Source organism: Brachycentrus maculatus, unplaced genomic scaffold (assembly GCF_059751285.1).
Source record: "Brachycentrus maculatus isolate JH-2025_06_01 unplaced genomic scaffold, ASM5975128v1 h1tg000326l, whole genome shotgun sequence".
NCBI lineage: Eukaryota > Metazoa > Arthropoda > Insecta > Trichoptera > Brachycentridae > Brachycentrus > Brachycentrus maculatus.
Genome location: NW_028281075.1, coordinates 175,001 through 196,466, shown reverse-complemented (window position 1 = coordinate 196,466; position 21,466 = coordinate 175,001). Strand labels below are relative to the sequence as shown.

General features: G+C 32.1%; 1 protein-coding gene across 1 annotated transcript in view; it reads left to right on the top strand.

Annotated features, from left to right (window-relative positions):
• The window catches only part of LOC148304177 (reversion-inducing cysteine-rich protein with Kazal motifs-like), a 49,483-nt gene that overhangs the window by 14,393 nt on the left and 13,624 nt on the right, over positions 1-21,466 (top strand). The window contains exons 3-7 of the mRNA XM_088268513.1: positions 9,592-9,675; positions 13,964-14,000; positions 17,078-17,260; positions 18,624-18,800; positions 20,114-20,361. Coding sequence (XP_088124639.1) covers positions 9,592-9,675; positions 13,964-14,000; positions 17,078-17,260; positions 18,624-18,800; positions 20,114-20,361 — 729 coding nt within the window. The remainder of the gene's footprint in view (positions 1-9,591; positions 9,676-13,963; positions 14,001-17,077; positions 17,261-18,623; positions 18,801-20,113; positions 20,362-21,466) is intronic.

Sequence of the window (21,466 nt, the reverse complement as noted above, 5' to 3'; positions counted from 1 at the left end):
CTGCCCTGTAGCGGGTAAATATTAAGTTATAAATATGCCACTTTTGCTGGGATATAGTACATTTTCTGGGCATTCCGAAAACATGACTGAACATCTGAAAATTGACGATTTTTGATTTATAACGTTCTTGAAAGAAGTGAGCGATGTGTCTGTAGACAATCGCTTTTTTTAACGGCACATTCTAATTGAATAATGAATCAAAAATTTATGATGGAAGTCCAAAGCAATACGATATATTTATATAGATTATAATTGCTTTTATCACTTTATTGTGTTTCTAATTATCTTCCAGTCATATGAATGGATAATAATTCGTATTCGGTAACGAGCTCCAGACACATTATATTTGACTATGGGTTGTGTCGGTCACACATGTTAAGACTTAATGTTTTTTTTATCACTTTCTTAGATGTCATGTATGAAAATAGATCAAGCAAATAGAGGATACGATACGAGGCTGGTGGCTCGGGATGACCTTTATTTTATCGATGTTTATTTCGGCGCCCACTTATAACACCATTTATATCATTAATCACCTACTTGTGTTACTTTGATCCTGGGAAATAATTGGATATAATAATGTTCACACATGTATAATATATTTTTTTTACTTGATTTCTTCATTGGCGCTAGAAAAATATATGAAAAAATAAAAAAGGCAGACTTTGTGCAATTAATGCCGGTTGTTTAAGATGGTTCAAAAATATATAATTTTTTATTTGACTAAAATACATTATTCTTTGACATCTCAATATAGATAACGAAGAATATGGAAGTCTGGGCATTTACGGGGCTTATGACCGTCATAGGCTGGTTTGAGTGATCACTTTACACGCGTGTAACTTCATAAATTCTACCCACGATGACAACCACACTACTCAAATTCTTAGAAGTTCGATATAAACATATGATCCAATTTCGAAACATTGTACTTGAATCACAATAATTTTACTAGAGACAACTATTAGTGAGATAAAAGAAGCATTATATTTAGCAGAAACTTTTTCATTATGAGGCCCGAATTACGAAATGAAGGGTGACATACACGCACCTGCTGTGAAGTTTCAACGGATGAAAAAAATACATAATTGCAATGTGTTGCATTTAGGGCTCGGAATGGATCGGCCAAAGGAGAATGTGACTTCGGTTCCGACGTACGCAAATAAAGCTCAAAGTATTCGTGAGATTCTCATAAATGTACCACCAGGATAAGAACCGAAGCGGTTTACAATAGTCATTATAGACCGTTCAGTTCGTGAAATTGTTCATTTTACTTACTGATTGTTGCACGTATTCTGTGATCATGTTAGAGACTTGAATATATAACGAAAAGTCCATACGAAAAGAAATTAAGCGAACTTTCACCCTGCAGTATATTTCAATATCAGTATATTTAATAATCAGAATATTTCAAGATCAATAAAAAATTAAGAAAGCTTGTTCATCTCACCCAAAGATGTCTCTAGTAATAATTCTAGTGATTTAAGTATAATTTTTCGATATTCTCAATATTATTAATATTTAAAGCATTTACTTTGTGGTTAGTCATTTTTACTTATTTATTTTTTTACAAAAATGTTAATAAAATTAGTATATAACCACTCACCGAGATTTTTACGTCTACCGGTTTCGAGACGTACCCGTCTCTTCGTCAGGACAATCACTAACACAGCATGCAAACAATACTACCCTTCACCACCATAGCACCATTTACACACTCAAAACTACACAAATTGTCTAACACATGCGATTTTTGGTCGACCCGAAGACCAACATGCACTATAGTTTTCAATACAGACATGCGTTACGAGCCGAGGTTAAACGTATATATATATATACGTTTAACCTCGGCTCGTAACGCATGTCTGTATTGAAAACTATAGTGCATGTTGGTCTTCGGGTCGACCAAAAATCGCATGTGTTAGACAATTTGTGTAGTTTTGAGTGTGTAAATGGTGCTATGGTGGTGAAGGGTAGTATTGTTTGCATGCTGTGTTAGTGATTGTCCTGACGAAGAGACGGGTACGTCTCGAAACCGGTAGACGTAAAAATCTCGGTGAGTGGTTATATACTAATTTTATTAACATTTTTGTAAAAAAATAAATAAGTAATAATTTTTCGAAATTGGATCATACACATAGAACTTGAGGAGTAAAATTTGAAGAGTGTGGGCATCAATTATGGGTATAATTGGTGAATGTTACAAGTGTGTAAAGTGATCAGTTTAACCAGCCCATGACGGTCGTAAGCCGCGAAAATGCCCAGACTTCCATATTCTTCTTCATCTATGTTGAGATGTCAAAAATTATATTCCTTTATTCCTTTAAATTATATTTTTTTCTAGAATTCATTATGTGCAAAAAAACTGAAGCTAATTTTCGATATGACGTAATTAATGAATAACGACAACTTATATCGCTCACTCCTTTCAACAACGTCATATATAAAAAAATCGTCAATTTTCAGTTGTGCATGTTTTCAGAATGCCCAGTAAATGTACTATACCCCAGCAAAAGCGGCATACTTTTAACTTAATATTTACCCGCTACATGACAGAAAGTGTTGTTTTTGCATTTCGAAGAAAAGGTATTGTTTAGTAATTATTTTAAATTAACGAAATATTTTTCAAATGGAGAAAAAACCTTCAGGTTTTACCTAAAAAGATCTGTTGCACAGTAAAAAGTTCAATAAGTGGCTTGATATTTATTTTAAATACATGTTATTATAATCTTAAACTTTAAAAACGATCTCCTGAAAAATCAAGATTTTAAATATATGACGTTGTTGAAAGGAGTGACCGATATACTATTTGTATGTATTATGTGTATTTTTATCGGTTCGTTCAAGATTGTTCCTTGTCAGACCTGCAATTTATTGGACTTCACATCACTGTCAAAGGTTATGGAATACACGAATCGAATTGTTTTGATAAAATAATGATTTTTTTACCGTTTTTCGATTCCCGATTTTAATTTGATAGAAATATTTCATTTTATTCTCGCAATATGCCGAAATTGGCATCCATTATACAGGACACATGATCGCTTGACAGGTGCCATCGAATGACAAGTTACGTCTTTAAAATATTCCGATTATTTTAGTTTCTATTCAATATAAATCGATGACTCCTTTTAACAACGTCATAAATCAAAAAACGATTTTTCAGGAGATCGTTTTTAAAATTAAAAAATAAAATAAAATGTATTAAAAATACATATCAAGCCACTTATTGAACTTTTTACTGTGCAACAAACCTGAATTTTTTTTCTACATTTGGAAAATATTTAGTATATTTAAAAAAAATATATAACAATACCTTTTCTTCAAAATGCAAAAAACACTTTCTGCCCTGTAGCGGGTAAATATTAAGTAAAAAATATGCCACTTTTGCTGGGATATAGTACATTTTCTGTGCATTCCGTAATCATTCACAACTGAAAATTTACGATTTTTGGTATATGACGTTGTTGAAAGGAGTGAGCGAAATGTGAGAAATATATTTTGCTTTTTATTAAAAAAAAATAACTGTAAATATTAATGACGTATGACTGAAAAAAACTAATATTTCAAACATTTTTTCAAATCCTGAGAATTATTTAGATTTTATGAAGTTGTTTTAAAATTAAATGAATTTTCTCGACGCCAGTTTCAGAGGAAAATGCATAATTATCCTTTAGTGTTATTGAAATAGATTTTCTTTCGTTGATTATCTAATAACGTACTTCAAAAATAAATTAATATAATGCTGATAAATAGTGATAGATTAAAATTATTTTAAGAATTTTCGAAAAGCAACGAAATATTTCAGCGAGTGTGTTGTTAGGTAGCTGTATTGTTTTAGACTCAATTAGCGGGAGATCGTTACGCGAGGGAAGTGTTATTGACGAATATGAAGTAAGATACAAGATTATGGGATGTCAGATGTCTCGTCAGTCGGTGTCCCGAGAGGGGATCAAAGCATTCCTCCAACGACGTCTGTTTTCCGAGTTTCCAATTCCGACGTATTTTTGGCAGCGCTTCAAAGAGAAACCGTCGCTAGCGGTAGTCACAGAGTTTGGAGCTGCTTACTGAAAATTACAACAAAAATCTTTTCATTGACAGGATTTTTTCTTGCGTTTATTTTTCAGCATCCACATAGATTATACGATGTTCTTAATAAGCTCAGCCGACGGATATTTATTACAATACTTATCGCTCGAGTCGGTAGGTACTTGAGAAAACGTTCTGTTTATAATCTTATGTAACGCTCTTCCCGCCTATAAAATATTGAACATAATAATAAAAAATCTCTAACATGCATTAACACGTAATAATCTCGCCCACGCTCTTGTGTAAACCAAACATAAAATGGGTTTGTAACGAATTATTTTTGGCAAAGCGGAGAAAGTTAAAAAAAAACAGGTTTATATTCATTTAACGTGACTGTATAGTACTTACATATATCGCTCACTCCTTTCAAGAATGTCATAAATAAAAAATCGTAAATTTTCAGTTGTGCGTGTTTTCGGAATGCCCAGAAAATGTACTATATACCAGCAAAAGCGGCGTATTTTTAACTTAATATTTACCCGCTACAGGGCAGAAAGTGTTGTTTTTTGCATTTTGAAGAAAAGGTATTGTTTACTATTTTTTTTAAATATACTAAATATTTTTCAAATGGAGAAAAAACCTTCAGGTTTTATTTGCCTAAAAAGATCTGTTGTACAGTAAAAAGTTCAATAAGTGGCTTGATATTTTTTAAATACATTGTATTATATTTTTTAACTTTAAAAACGTTCTTCTGAAAAATCAAGTTTTTTGATTTATGACGTTCTTGAAAGGAGTGAGCGATGTAGGTACAAATTTAGTTTAGGGTAGTTGACTTGACAAAAATTTGAGACCAATATTATTGTTTTAATTTAATCTATTAGATCTCAGTAGATGTATCGTATTTGAAGTAAAAACATGAATATGTATTTTTTTCCAACTTATTTTTTTGCTTTATTATTTATTGATATTAGCAGAGAATTTTATTGGAGGGTTATTGTGGGGTGGGGAGCCTACTGTAAGTGCCTGACATAGTGAAATTATTCTTAAATTAAGAGCGATATTTTGAGACCTTTAGCTAATCATTTTATATTAATTACGGAAAATAATATTATTCAATGTAAATACTAAAAAACATGTTTATTAACAATATTATTTGATAAGCATTTTGGTAATATACTCGTACTCGTACATACCTTAGTTCCCTGGAGTGTCCCTTAGAGACAAATAAAGAGTTGACGCATTTGTAGAAGCCTGGGTGTAACCGATATCAATAGTAAGGTAGAAAAAAGGAAATTGAGATAGTATGGGCACATAGGACGTATAGAACGTGAACATATTGTGAACCAGGCGATCGCCATGGATTTTCCTTGAAAGACATCTATGTAAAGGAAGACCAAAAAAATATGTATGCTACAGAAAGATAACATGATTCAAAGGCATGGCCTAGGTGCCATTGTATATGATAGAAGTGCCTACAACCTGATGACGAAGAGAGCTGAACCCAACAGTTTACAAAGACGATAAGTTGGGATGGAGCCAGGAAGAAAGAAATACCTTACTTCCCTCCCGTATATTAAATTGTGATCTTCTTCTCCGTCTTATTCCTCATTGCAGAGGGTTGTGACCCTTGTGGAAGCAATGACTTTTCTCCAGTTATCCCTTGACTGCGCTGCACGTAGCTCTCCACCCACTGAGGTGCCTTATGCTGCCTTAATTTGATCGGTCCATCGTGTGGGGATCTTCTTCTCCCTCTTAAAATGTGATACTTAAGGTTCATTTCTTTAATATAATTTATCAAACGCATGTAATTATGTACCGTTGTGTTCGGTTTTATAAATTTGGAGCTAAAGGAACGGCTAATAATAAATTACATTTTTTATTACTTCACAGTTTACTATTAAAAATTCACACTAACTTTCAGGATGCGGAATTCGACACATGAGTTCATAATATAAATAAACAATGCTGTTTATTCACGACTGTATGTAAATATTTGTTCTATATAGTGTTACATATATACCTACAATATGCACGTATGTATATTGTAGGTATATATGTAACACTATTAACATAAGACTATCCATATATATTGTAATAAACAAGAACATAAAAAGTAATACAAACATTTTTTTATCGAAATTATTTTATCGATTTTGATTTGCGAATCGATATGGACCATCTTATTCCAAAAACTATAAATAAATTAAAACGGGAAAATATCGGAAACACAAGATGGGTATATATATATATATATATATATATATATATATATATATATATATATATATATATATATATATATATATATATATATATATATATATATATGCTCACATTGGATTTTTATATCTTTTTCTTCTTCTTCTTCTGCTTGGTGTAGGCCTTGTTTTTAAGAGGGATTTTTATATCCCATTTTAAATATTATGTGTTTCTAAAAAGTCTATTTTTTTAAGGTTGTCCTTTTAATTATAATAAAATATAAATGATTTTAATTGTTCTTATTAAATTCCCTCTTTATTGTGTTCAATTTCCACGTACTATGCTTTCTTTACAGAAGGATATCGTGCTTGTTAAAACATTATTCTTCCTGGAAATATTGAAGAGGGTTATTCGCTCTGTGTGTGGTACAAGCTCCTTATATCGTGTCATATCATTTGTAATCCAAGAAAAATGTATCCATGGATCGATAATATTTTTATTATTTAGCATTTAACAGTGGTAGTACATATACGGGTTCGTAGAGCTAAATGAGTATTATTCCTAGTATTATTGATGCAATCGTGCATTACTTAGATACATTTATGATTTTTAGGGATGTTTTATATTACGTATTACGTTAACTGACACGAAGCATATGTCTTTTTTGAAAACTTTTAAACAAATAATTCGTAACATGTATATTACGAAAAATTTTCATACTATGTATGTCATGTGTGTGGTTATTACCATGAATATCATACGCAATGTAAACCAAGCGCTTGGGAGTGACGTATTTTTTTTTAGATTAATATATTAGCAGGACGAAACGAATGTTTTGTCTTATTTTTATAAACGAATATAAAATATACTTTTCTACACGAGATATAAGGAAGACAATATTCACTAAATTAGCTGATAATTTATTATAATATTTTGAATACTGTTGTTCAGATTTACATCTCTAATAAATTTCTATCTGGTCTAAATAGACCAGATAGAAAATTTATTAGACATGTAATTTATTTATTTAGTATCTATTTGGTGAATAATTTCGTTTAAAGCAATTGGAATAATTACCCCACGGTTAAATTAGGTAGAAATACCCCCTTAGGCCGTACCTTGTCCATACCAGGAACGTGCTAAGAATGCTAAGCGCACATTAAATTTGACTACTTTGGGGCCATCGCTTCTAATAAATTATAAGCTTTTATTCTTCATAAAATTTAATATCACTCTGTTTCCTGTCATTTTTGAAAACAATAAAAATGTTTATGATATTTTTGGGGATGCTTACACACATTCTACATAGTATTATGTTGGTAGTCAGCACATATTCGAATTATCTACATGGTGCATATTTGTATATTTATAAAAATTAATCAAAAACTATTCTTTTTGACCGCATAAAAATGCGTTTATAAAATGCAGTGCCCTATTACAGTAAAACCTCGATATTACGGACTTATTGGGGAGAGGGGGTGTTCGTTAAAGCCGAAAGTCTGTTTTATATAAATAGGTACAAATAAATCAAAAAACTTTTTTTTGACAATATCAACACTGTATTTAGATACTCGTATAAATAAATAATACAAAACACTATTTTTTATTTTTTATTTATTGACTTCGGACACTCGTCGTGAAGTGACGTTGCTATTTGATATCAACGCGCTTGCTTTCGGTAATACTTACTGCCTTGAAAAAGAAATTAAGTTTAGTCAATCAAGCTTTTCAAGTTTGCTGATTTTTTTAAATAATAATTAAGGGCCACAACGCGAAAAAACTCATTATTCCAAAAATGGTATCTAAATCGTCAACATTTTCACATTCGAAAGACATCCATGATTCTTCTAGCGTTAGAAATAGACGTTTCTAATGCTAGAGTCATTAGTGTCTTTTTCGAATATGAAAATGTTGACGATTTAGATACCATTTCTGGAATTACTAATTTATTTGCGTTATGGCCTATTGGCATTTTACCAACGATATATATGAAATAAAAAATCGTTATTCTCGATTTTACAGGAATTATTGTATCTTATTGTCATCATATGTTTCATCGTGTGATGAGTGTAGCATTATGTGTGTAGAGTGTGGACACCCGATTAGCGATCACATTCCTTAAAGTGGCGAGCTGTTGACATTCTTGTTGCATTCGATATGAGGATGGGTCCGACCTGTCAGCGTGTATGCGGAATACGTGATTGCTCAAACAATGGAGGACACGCTGAGGCGCACGAAGTGTCGTTTGGTTATTCTAAATGCTCACAGCGTAGGTGTGGCAGAATGGGCCGGCGAGGCATAGCATTGTACGCTGGCAGTAACGGAGGGTTAATCTGAAAATGTTAATTTGGTGATATTGAAACAAACGGTCATGTTCTTATTACATATACACAATCTCTGATACGCGAAGTGTTTTTGGACAATTAACTGTGTTGAGATACATATGAATCAACTATATATAAATGATTATTCTTCTTGCCTTGAGCCTTAATTCTAAATGACTTATTTTATAGTATTTATCCTAAAAACGGTACAAAAAATGACATTTTTCAAATAAATACAAATAGTTTTCCGATCTTATTTTATATAAGTTCCCCTTCATGGGATAATGGTTATTGCGTTTGGATACTGTTCTGGAGGTCCAGGGTTCGATTCCCACCTTGACCACCTTGCCTTCGTGTAAGTAACGATCAAGATATCACTACGTCTATATTTTGCAGTGCCCTATGCACCATTAGGTGTGGATAAGGGTTAGAAGTAAGAGAAGAGTATTAACATACGATCATGCATATGCAGCCTAGGTATTGTTGCTACCTATTGTTGCTATTCTTATTTTCATATTTTTTCTTTTCTCTTTTAACAGTGATGGCCTTTACTTTGAGCTCCTTTATATACGTCATTTATATATATCCCATCAAATATGATATATTCTATACCAAGATCTAAGAATCTGGAGCACAGAATTCAATTTGCTTTATATGATCAACGCTACAGTTGGTATAGTTATAATATTAATAATCTTTGATTAAATTATTCGAAATTATATTATTCATAATGCGTCATTTTTGCCAAATACTACCTCAAGGGCGCTTCATCTGGGTGATAAATGATGTCAAAGAAAGAAGGAAGAATATTTTAGTACTTTGTATCGTTTTTATATTAGCCTCTACTTATTAATTTTTTGTTACAAATATTGTATACTACCGGCGCTATTTATTCCCTGGTGTTAGTAAATTATATTTTTCTCAGTCCACAGATTTATGTCCCTCACTGTTTATACAATGCAGTCCTACTGATCACCCAAAGCGGTACAACATGTCACCCATAAGTATATTAATTGATTAGTGTTTTTTTTATGTCCAGATGTCCCTGATCGAGATTGCGGAGGACACATCAGTACGAGACGAAAGACTTTTAAATATTAATAAATTTTGCTCACCAGAATTGGTAAGTAAATTGTTTTTATTAATTAGACATGTAGATATTTAGTAAAATGTGAAACAGACAATTAATTATAATAATTACAGAAAAAAAAGTCAGAGATAAATTACGTTTGTATCTTCCACCTAGCTATTTATTATTGGTATAGACTTAAAGTAGTTTTACTAGAAAAAATACTTGGTAAAATGGTAACCACAATAATTTATACATGAAATGTTAAAATCGAGTATACTAAATTGTATTTTATTGTTAAAAAACGCATAAAAATAAATTGATTCGCCTTGTTATGGAATTTTCAAACGAATGTCCGTTTTTTAATAATGAAATATAATTTAGTAGACTCAATAATTCAGTGTTTGCTTTTAACATTTAACATATAAATTAAAATGGAGTTCTACAATTTAAACGCCAAATCTATAAATAACTACAATAATGATTATTTCATTAGAGATATTATTATGAAAACTTTCATTTTTTTGTAAAATCATTGGGATGTCGCGATAATGTGTTTTCATGTAAGTATGTCTTTATTTTACCTTAAACTTTTAATGAAATATTTTAATAAACTTCACAGTGGTATATTTAATTACCATTATAAGTTATATCTATTTTTCAAATTTGATATCGTAATACAAAAATGGTAGGTAGTTTAGGTAGTAAAATAATGAAATTGTATTATTGGTAATCTATTTTATAAATATATCATTCGCAAATAAAGAGTTTATTGTGAAAGTAAAGAAAATATTGCGTTGCGATGCCCCTTGAGAACAGTAGCAACTATCTACTTGAACTCTGCGTTAATGAACGAACTTGTCTTTATATAATTTTTTGCGGGGAAGATGACGCGGGTATTGCCATTCATTGAGTAATGCGCTAATGGTAATAACTTTATCTCCACAAGCGCACAATTTATCTGGACTAGAGTCAGGGGTCACGTTAGGGGCAGATGATAAAAAATAGTCGATTATTGTGAGAATCTCCCAGTTAGTTAAAAATAGTAAAATTAATAAATATGATATATCTTAAAAATAAAAATAAATTAATACTACTGAGACATCATGTGCTTCGTTATGAAATCAATGCTCAGTTTTTTTAATAGAGAAATATTTGTGTTTGTATTATTTACACAAATATTTCAATTTCATACTATTTCTATGAGCCTAAGCGGCTCATTATTAGAAATAGGTATCCAATTGTGGTAGATTGGGTTCGAACCGAGAAAACTCTGACTTAAAAGTCCGCGACACTAACCACGAGACCACAATCCGTCACTCGAACCTCGACAGTAATAGTGAAATGAACTTTAAAAACAGCCATGGCAAATTCTTGTGATTTTTTTTCGCTCTTATGATTAAAAATTGATTTTTAAGTATTTATTATTTTGTTGGGCTTTCTCCGCAAAAAAATGGCTTCGTCGGGGCGTTGGAAACTCAATTCCAATATTCTTCTTCTTCTTTAAATCAATATCTTCACTCAATTGTGTATAGGGCACTGTATATTACCCAGGCAGTGTTGTCTTGATCATTAATTACTCGAAGGCCCGGCGATTAGCCTTGTGCTTCAGGTATTAGTGTAGGGTGGAATGCAAAATGATGTCTTTTTATATTGACTCATCTGAAAATCCGTTTATCATGGTAGGGAGGCAATCCAAAAAAATGGTAGATTTTAACAGAGGCCCCCTTAGCTCCTGGCACACACCCTGAAGCCCTGCCTGCGTTAATCATTATTGCCAGGACGCTGCTGTTCAACTAGATGGTTTTTAATAGAATAGCCCATTGCAGATGGATATTTCAATGTCAAATAGGAGTGCAGGAGCATTTCTCTTGTCTTCTCGACTATTAGCCATCATTGTCACCTCATGAAGCCGTTCCATCGCACATCCGGTCCCGATATAAACATCTTAAATTTCAGTCATTGGCTTTTGTTTTTGGTTCGTAAATTCGTTTCCCTCCTTTGTATTCCCGTCCGGCCCTTTAAGCTTTTCTTCTATTGTGACATGTCTACGTGCGTTAGACAAGTCCATTGTGTGTTTTGACAGCTCTGCCAGAGATCACGAATCCCGAACCGTCACTAAAGCTCCGCTGATTGATGCTGTCTAACGTATAACCGAATAACGGCTCCTGTATCATTCAACCTTTGCATGTGTTCACAGTTTCTACGAAACATTTACATTACATTTTTACATTACTGTTAACCATTCTACGAAATTAGAAATATACAGAAAATTTTATTAGTTAACCATTGTTAAGAAGGAAAAAAGATATCTAGAAGAGTCGAAACCAAATATTGATTCAAGATATTATTTCTTGTTACCAAATTATATTATAATAACCTAAAATATATTTCGTTCACCTGCATCTAAACGGTTAAAAAAAGTTGTTAAATTGTAACTGATTTTAATCACTGAAGCTCTTTTAATAATACGCTAACGTAATTGATAATATGATCAAATATGACATTTTATTTCTAATAGTTTATAATTTTTTTGACAAATACTTAAAGCACATTTGAAATAGAAAAGAAATTTGGTAAAAAAAACTTTGTCAGTAACTCGATTTTTATATATGAGACGACTCAAACATTTTCACTTTCAAGCGTTATAATATCAATTTGTGTTATTGAAAGCTCTAGGCTTTCTGAGAGACTTTTAAGTTTTAATTTTTTAAATTTGCAAAGCATTTTTTTTACGAACTCAGTTCTGAGAATTATGGAAAATTTGAGACAAATTTGAATCCCGATTTCACTGTAAATTTACATTTAATAGCTTTTTATGTCCCTCTCACTGCTAATCAAAATAAATACAAGTTAACTTGTGTTGTATTAATGTATGAAAAATGATTGACATCTTTACCCGTGTGCCCCTACATCGTTTAAGTGGGGGTAACATGTAACAGTATATCTGGCCGTCAGTGTGAGAGTAACATTACTGTCTTGCGAGATTCTGTGTGTTCTAAATTTAATTATTATGGATAGAAAGAATGCAATGGGACCATCACGCTCGCGTCTGTAGTCTCCGCGCTGCAGTGTGCAGCGCTGCACCTACTCGCGGCGTGTGCGTGTGTGCGTCAACACGCGAATAATGCACTGGCATATTCATAATAATGGGTATGAGCAATAATGAACACAACTGGCACACTCGTACACGTGTGTATACATGTAAAACGACTTTAATCGAATATTCAACACAAGATTCTGCACGGCTAAAAGTGTAAATCGAAAAATATAATTTTCACCCATGAAATATATTTTTTTCATATAAACTAACTAACTAACCATCACGCCGCTTCCCCGCAAGGGTAGGCAGAGAGAATAGAGCGCCACACCACTCTGTCCTTGCAAACATTCTTCGCCTCTTCCACGTTCATGCATCTCCTCATACATACCCGCCGATTGTTACGACTCCTAACCTGACAACTTTCAAGTATTTGGCATACTCTTTCGTATCCTTTATATAAAATTCAAATATAAGTTATTCGAAAAATAGTAGATGCTATGTACCGATAATCAATTTAATGAAAAAATCAATTTCACAGCTTAGTAATGCAAACAAAAATATTGACTTTAGAATTATTTAAGATTAAAGTAAACTTAGTTTTAATATAGATTTTTCGTAATTTAGAGTTTTTAAAATTCAGTTTCTTTATTTTTTTAATGCTCATCAATATTTCACCTAAGTGAACAGTTTTCACAAACAGGATAATTCTAACTCGCGGAGAAAATACTTTTCCTTTATTATCGATTTGTGAATGGAAAAAAATATTATAAAGATAAATGTAATTCACTTTCCAGGAAACAGATGTCACTATTCCCGTGTTTGATATTTGTGTTGTTGATGCATTACACATATTGCTCACTCCTCTCAACAACGTCATATATCAAAAAACTTTTTGATTTTTCAGGAGATCGTTTTAAAGTTTAAAAATAAATTAAAATGTATTAAAAATAAATATCAAGCCACTTATTGAACTATTTACTATGCAACAGATCTTTTTAGGTTAAACCCGAATGTTTTTCCTCCATTTGAAAAATTAAAGAAAAATTAAACAATACCTTTTCTTCGACATGCAAAAACAACACTTTCTGCCCTGTAGCGGGTAAATATTAAGTTAAAAATATGCCGCCTTTGCTGGGATATAGTACATTTTATGGGCATTCCAGAAATATGCGTTACTGAAAATTGATGATTTTTGATATATGACGTTATTGAAAGGAGTGCGCGATATGTATTCCAATATTCCGTTTCTTCATAATATCATTCTGATTATATTCTTATATTCTGTTTGTTCTGTTACAGGTAGAGTTCTGGAAATGTATGAATGAGACACTTCAAGGTATGCACCATTGCCTATATATGACGTGTATAGAATTTAATAGTTTAAATTTTAGCTTAAGATATAAATAACGTTAAAACACACTTTAAAACTTTACAAACTAAAAATAACGATATTATCACAAAAAAATAGTGTAATAATTATTATGTTTTTATTATAATATAATAATAATAACAAAACCCTTATCCGCACCCCAATGGTGCATAGGGAGTGATAGGGATGGTGATAACACTGCGTCATATAAACGCAGTGTTATCTTGGTCGTTTACACATGAAGGAAAGGTGAAAAAATCACTCATATTTATTCTTACCCCCCCTGGGAATCGAACCCGGGTCCTCCAGAACGGTAGCCATTACACTACGGAGGCGGACATGTTTTTATTACTATTAAATATTATCTTTATTACCTTTTTTTTTGTTGTTGAAATAAATGTTATTTTGTCATAAAAAAAATCGCAAAAAAAAAAATTTATTTTCATTTATTTAATTTATTCGCGTTCTGTTATACTATTGAAAAATTATATCCGTGTTTGAAATGTGAAATAAGAGAATATCATATATTTTTTATTTACTAACAATGTTTCATTAGTCGAAATATTAATTGTGATATATTGTAATAATTCTCACACAAAGATTAGGGATAGTTTCCTTTTTTATTTTTAGGCAAAGAATGTAGTTTCATGAAAAACTTTAGTTGTTGTGTAAGTATCAATATATTTTCAGTTATTAGTAAATTATTAAATTAAATTAGTAAATTAGTAAGTTATTAGTAATTAGTAATTAGTAAATTAGTATGTTATTAGTTATTAGTAAATTAGTAAATTAGTAAAGTATGCTAAATTTGATTTTCCTGCCAAAAAGTTAAATTTTAAGTATTTATTGTAGATAACAGTTGTTTATTTCTGCGCGACTGTAGAAAGATGCAATTCTTTTATTTCTACACAATGGTTGCGTTGCGAGTTAAAACATCCCTTTTGTGTAGTGTACAATAAACACAACTTATTAAAAGTACAAAAATAGAATCGAGCGATTTATTGTACCTTAAAAAGCTACAATAAATCGCTCGATGCTATTTTTGTCGCAGACCATTTAATTACCATACTTATTTCGAAATAACCCCGAAGATAATTTATTTAAATTATACACAAACACCCCAAATATTTATTAGTATTCTTGGAAAAATAAAAAGAGTAATTAAAAATATTAACAACATTTTGAGTGTGTCCAAATACTTGTTCACAAAATCTGGATTATCTCCATTTTCAGAAGTCATTTTCATATTATTTTTGATATCTCATCAAAGATGAAGAAGAATATTGAAGTCTGGGCATTAACGGGGCTGACGACCGTCATAGGCTGGTTTAAGTGATCACTTTACACACGTGTAACATTCACCAATTCTACCCATTATTGACAACACACTACTCAAATTCTTGGAAGTTAGATCTCATTTCATCTTAGATCTCACCAATAGATGTCTCTAGTGAAGTTCTAGTGATTCAAGAACAAGGTTTCTAAATTGGTTCATATATAAAGAACTTCCAAGAATTTGAGTAGTGTGGTTGTCAATAAAGGGTAGAATTGGTGAATGTTACACGTGTGTAAAGTGATCACTTAAACCAGCCTATGACGGTCGTCAGCCCTGTAAATGCCCAGACTTCCATATTCTTCTTCATCTTTGATGAGATGTCAAAAATAAAAATATTAACATACAGTCTGCGATTCTTTTTACTCCTGATGTATAGGCAAATATATTTACATCCTTGTACTTGGTAAAGCATATAAAAGGTACTGAACATAAATAGCAAAATTAGGAGTAAGAAAACAAACAGCAAACAAAAATAACGAAATTTCTTAGTTATTAAAATTACTCTCACCTGTTCCGCATTCCTTTGTGAAAAAATATCTTAATTCTAATACGATTTTGTAGTGATTTAAAAATAACTCGTGATATCATCACTTGGGCTGATAATGCTTAATTTAAAATCCGTTCATGTAAGTAAATTATCTTCAAAATGGCAGTATCGTGTCTTGTACGTAGTATCACATTGACTCATCAGAATATACCTTTACGTGATTCAAATACTCAAATTGAGTAAAGCTTAAAGGAAATCTGAATCTCATTTCTTTTGTATTGAAATGTCAATCAAAGTCGTAATAGACTTGGCATATACCATAATACTGTCACGCGAAATACAATTTATGTGATATTCTTTTATTTTTGTTTTTTGTAAAATAACCTTACAAATAATGTGTTAATGTGTTCCTTTCAAGTTACACATAACGCTCACTCCTTTCACAACGTCATATATCAAAAATCGTCAATTTTCAGTTGTGCATGTTTTCGGAATGCCCATAAAATGTACTATATCCCAGCAAAAGCGGCATATTTTTAACTTATTTACCCGCTACAGGGCAGAAAGTGTTGTTTTTGCATTTTGAAGAAAAGGTATGGTTTAATTATTTTTTTAAATATACTAAATATTTTTCAAATGGAGTAAAAACATTCAGGTTTACCTAAAAAGATCTGTTGCACAATAAAAAAATCAATAAGCGGCTTGATATTTATTTTTAATACATTTTATTATATTTTTAAACTTTGAAAACGATCTCCTCATAAGTTTTTTGATGTATGACGTTGTTGAAAGGAGTGAGCGATATGTATTAATTGTATTATTTTTGAGTTATGGTATATTACTTTTTGATATTCGATGTAGATGTAAAAATTGGTAAACATGAAAAAAATATATGAATAAATAAAAACAGGTGGCTTTTGTTGATTTTTTAGTGTTAAAAATATAATATTTTGGCAGTACCATACGTCGCATTTCTAAGGTATCAAAAATATTTATTTCTCATTTCCTAAAATGTTACCTAAGTTTAAAGAAATTTAAGTTGCGGGATGTTGAATATCCCGCCTTAACTATCCTTTTAATTAATTGCGCATTGTAGTTGTCAATTAAAAGACAAAAATGTTAACGACTCATTAAAATCTGCAATAATGCTAAGTTTATTACTTTTCTGTGGTCAACTGATGGCGGTCATGGGTTGATATTAGATTCGTTCGATGATTCCAGAGGTGCTCCGCGGGTCCGAGTGGTGGGGGCGCTCGTGTTGCGGCCTGGCGCGCTCCCGGGGCTGCGGGCGTGCGTGCGCCACGGCTGCGGGCGCCGCGCCGCTGCAGTCTGCGTGCCGTCGGAGCGACGAGCAGGCCTTCTTCGAGTGCCTCGACAGGCAGGCCAGCGGACAAGACTGTTGCTGTAAGTAAACCCGGCACACAATTGAGGATTTAAAGAAAAGCCATTTTTTAAATACAGGTAACCATCCTTTGCGACCTTTTTGTCCGCCTCCGTAGTGTAATGGTCAACACGCTCGGCTACCGTTCTTGACGTCCCGGTTTCGAATCCCAGGGGTTGGTCAGATAAATAAAAGTAAACTTTTCACTCTAATATTTACTCAACATTACCCGGACTGGTACCTGACGCGGAGGGCAGATCACCTTTCCTTCATGTGTTAACGATCAAGATAACACGGCGTTTATATGATGCCCTATGCACCATTGGGGTGGGGATAACGGTTTAAAGATTCCTTTGTGACAGCTCAAGATGTCCCTCTTTGCCCCCTTTTCAGGTTTCAAAGACAACAGCTGGAGGCGCGTTGCAGGAGCCTGGGTGAGGACCTATCCGACATCGAATCCGCGATAGTTCATAAGGAACTGTCACGAGAGGTGGTATCATACGTGATAAAAATAGTGAAGGACATTGGTAACATAAACTAAACTAGGACACACAATGCCGAACCCTCTTCTAGTGGAAGAAAGGTCTGCTGATGACAGTGAACAGTCGCCTTATCCTGAGGAGTGTTACGTGGCTTCCTCCCCAACAATAAGCAAATGCTGAGTTCCTGATTGGCCCACACTAGATTATCCCTCCTTTTCCCAACACAGATTTCAATAAAAACATATTCTATTTAGTTAGAATATATATATATATATATATATATATATATATATATATATATATATATATATATATATATATATATATATATATATATATATATATATATATATATATATATATATATATATATATATAAATATATGTATACATATATATATATATATATATATATATATATATATATATATATATATATATATATATATAAATATATATATATATATATATATATATATATATATATATATATATATATATATATATATATATATATATATATATATACATATATATATATATATATATATAAATATAAATATATATATATATATATATATATATATATATATATATATATATATATATATATATATATATATATATATATATATATATATATATATATATATATATAATATATATATATATATATATATATATATATATATATATATATATATATATATATGTTATAAATAAACATGTTATATTTTTCTTAATATTTTGGTACGGAACCTAACATTATATTTGTGTTTATTTTACGCCGGTGTCTCTCAAAAACGATGGTTACCTGTATTTAAATGATACAACAAAATAATTTCAGACCTGCACTGTTTTTTACTATTTTTTATTGTGTAAATCTGTTTTTTGTCGTTTTCAGCAAATACCCATTCCATGAGTTGTCACGAAGCTTGCAAAGAAGTATTCCGAAGTCGCCTCACCCCCACTAGGGAACAGAGAATGAGGGTCCAGGACTATTGCGAGGAAACCAGCCCCAAGGTGATGCAATGCGTCAGGAATTATACCAAAGTTACACCTGCGAGTGACCCTCTCAAATGTGAGTTTAAGAAACGATTTAAATATAAAATCCAATATTTATAGTGTATTAAAATATTTTGTTATTCTTTTAGAATTTTCATTATAGAAGTTATTGGAATATGGAGGTTTTGGTCTTTTCAGTGCTCAGAATCTGTCATTGGTTTATATGGTCACTTTATACAATATGTAACATTCACTATTGTTTGTACTCTATATACAATTTCGTGTGGCAAAAACACTTTACATTTTTTTAACCCATCCGTATATCAATTTTTTCTTAAAATCTGTATACAAAGATACTAATTGAATGTATCCCTGAAAGTAAAATGTTGCCCGCTAGGAGGGGAAGAGACATGGTTGGTCAAACAATGACGCGTTAATTTTTTGCACCTGATAAAACGAGAACAAACTTAGAAATAAACTTTAAATGCTGAAAAAGGTAGCACGCACTAAACGGATTGGTTTTTGTGATATAAACCAGTCCAACAAATATGTTAGTCATACTTTTGACGCGTCATAGGCATTCAAATTATACTGAGTTATAAAAATAAACTGTCTCATAAAATTATAATTATTACTGTTTTACCAATCAATATGGTACATATAATTATTACGCACGTATTCTATCAAGTATCAGAAGTGTGATAATTGACAAGAAAACTTTAAAAAAAATGGGATGTAAAGTTTAGAATTTTAACTGATTTTAGTAAATATTTTAATAAAAAGAATAATTCAATCCTTACAGGGATATATTTGGTCAAATGCCGTAAATAAATTTGTATAAAAATAATATTAAAGAACACATCACGAAAATGTTTCTCTACTGATTTGTAGATATCTCACGAAAATATCTTTATAATATGAACTACCCACGGACGGAGGTGTGGCTTGCGATTTAAAATATTCTTAGCCGCTTAGATATGACGCCTGGTATGCCGATGGGTAAATACAAATTGGTTGCGATGTATGCGAAAACTAAAAACTACTTAAATTGAAAGTGAAACAAACTCCAATCACTCATCATCTCTGATCCCTTTTGACTGTGACTGCCAATCAACAAAAAAATAAAGCCACTTGAGATGTACCTAAGCTTCTTTCCCAAACCGTTAAAATATTTTGAATATTGTTTAGTAGATAGAGTTTTAGTATTAATCAGTCTTGATAAAGAAGCGGTTAGCTTCGAAACCGGTAGACATTACAATTAAGTTATAATTTAATATTTATAGTGATTTTAAAACAAAGTAACATTTTAATTATAAAAAAAACTCTTCTTCTCCATCTAACTTGCTGACTTTATTCCTCTGCATTTGATGGATTGCTGTCTGCCATTAGATTTACACTGCTGCTCCGAGTCCTCGGTGAGCAGCTGCCGGGAGAGCTGCCAGGCGGCGCTGCTGGGTGGCGGCAGCAGCCAGGAGATGCTGGACGCGCTGGAGCGCGGAGGCTGCGGGCCCCCGCTGCCGCACCGCCCGCCCTGGCAGTGCCTGCTGCGCGGCGACCCCGCGGCCCCCAACGCCCGCGCGGGGGGCCCGGCCGACCGCCCGGCTGTCGACTCGGCCAAGCTCCACTGCTGCCACAAGGTGATATTTGCCGACATTCACTTACAATCTTGTATTTATTTAGATTGGCAGTGACAGGTATATTGCAAGCTTTTAAATGTTAATTCACAGTAAAATCGGGATACAATTCTGTATTGTTTCACATTTTCAATAAATTTCGTAACTTAGTTAAAAAAAAATTGCTTAGCAAGTGCAGATCTGTCAGGAAGCCTAGATGCTTCTGTATCAGATCTGGGCATGCGGTGGAACAGCTTTCAATGCCGACACTCACTAAATACTAATCCCTTTCACTGTCTACACCGGGGTACTTCTAGATTTTTTTGGTGAAATATTGAAAAGAGTGAGTAATATTTGTGTTTTTATTATTTACACAAATATTTCAACTTCATACTTTTTCTGTGAGCCTCTTTCTAATAATGAGCCGCTTAGCTCATTGTTAGAAAGAGGTATCAAATTGTGGTAGAGTAGGTTCGAACCGAGAAACTCTGACTTAAGACTCCGCTACATTAACTACGGGACCATAACCCGACTTAGTGGTGGATTTACAAACTTGTATTTATTTAGATTTGCAGTGACAGTGATATTGAAAGCTTTTTAGTATAAATTCACAGTAAAATCGGGATACAATTTTGTTTCACATTTTCTATAAATTTTGCAACTTAGTTTAAAAAATTAGCTTTGCAAGAGAAGGTCTGTCAGGAAGCCAGATGCTTCTGTATCAGATCTAGGAATGCGATGGAACAGCTTTAATTAATCCCGACACTCACTCCTATTTCACTATTTTTTATTTTATTTCTTCAGTTAGATTTTATGATATGTATTATATAATTTATATTATTAACAAACTATTATTTACACAATCTTTCCGGGAGTAGGTGGACGTAAATGAACGTCCGTGCGAATATTTCTTAAAGGAGTATCGACGTTAATGAACGTCGAAGTCCGTCCGTCAGTTGGTGTGATGTAAATTGTATAGCAATGATATATGTGGATATTTGATTGTAATTTTGTCACAAAATAAAACCTTGTGAATTTTTTTGTACATAATTTCTATCTTCATAATACATAGATTTAGTGAAACAATTTTTTTTCATGTAAAAAGAACCCACTCCCCAGAGAAATTCGG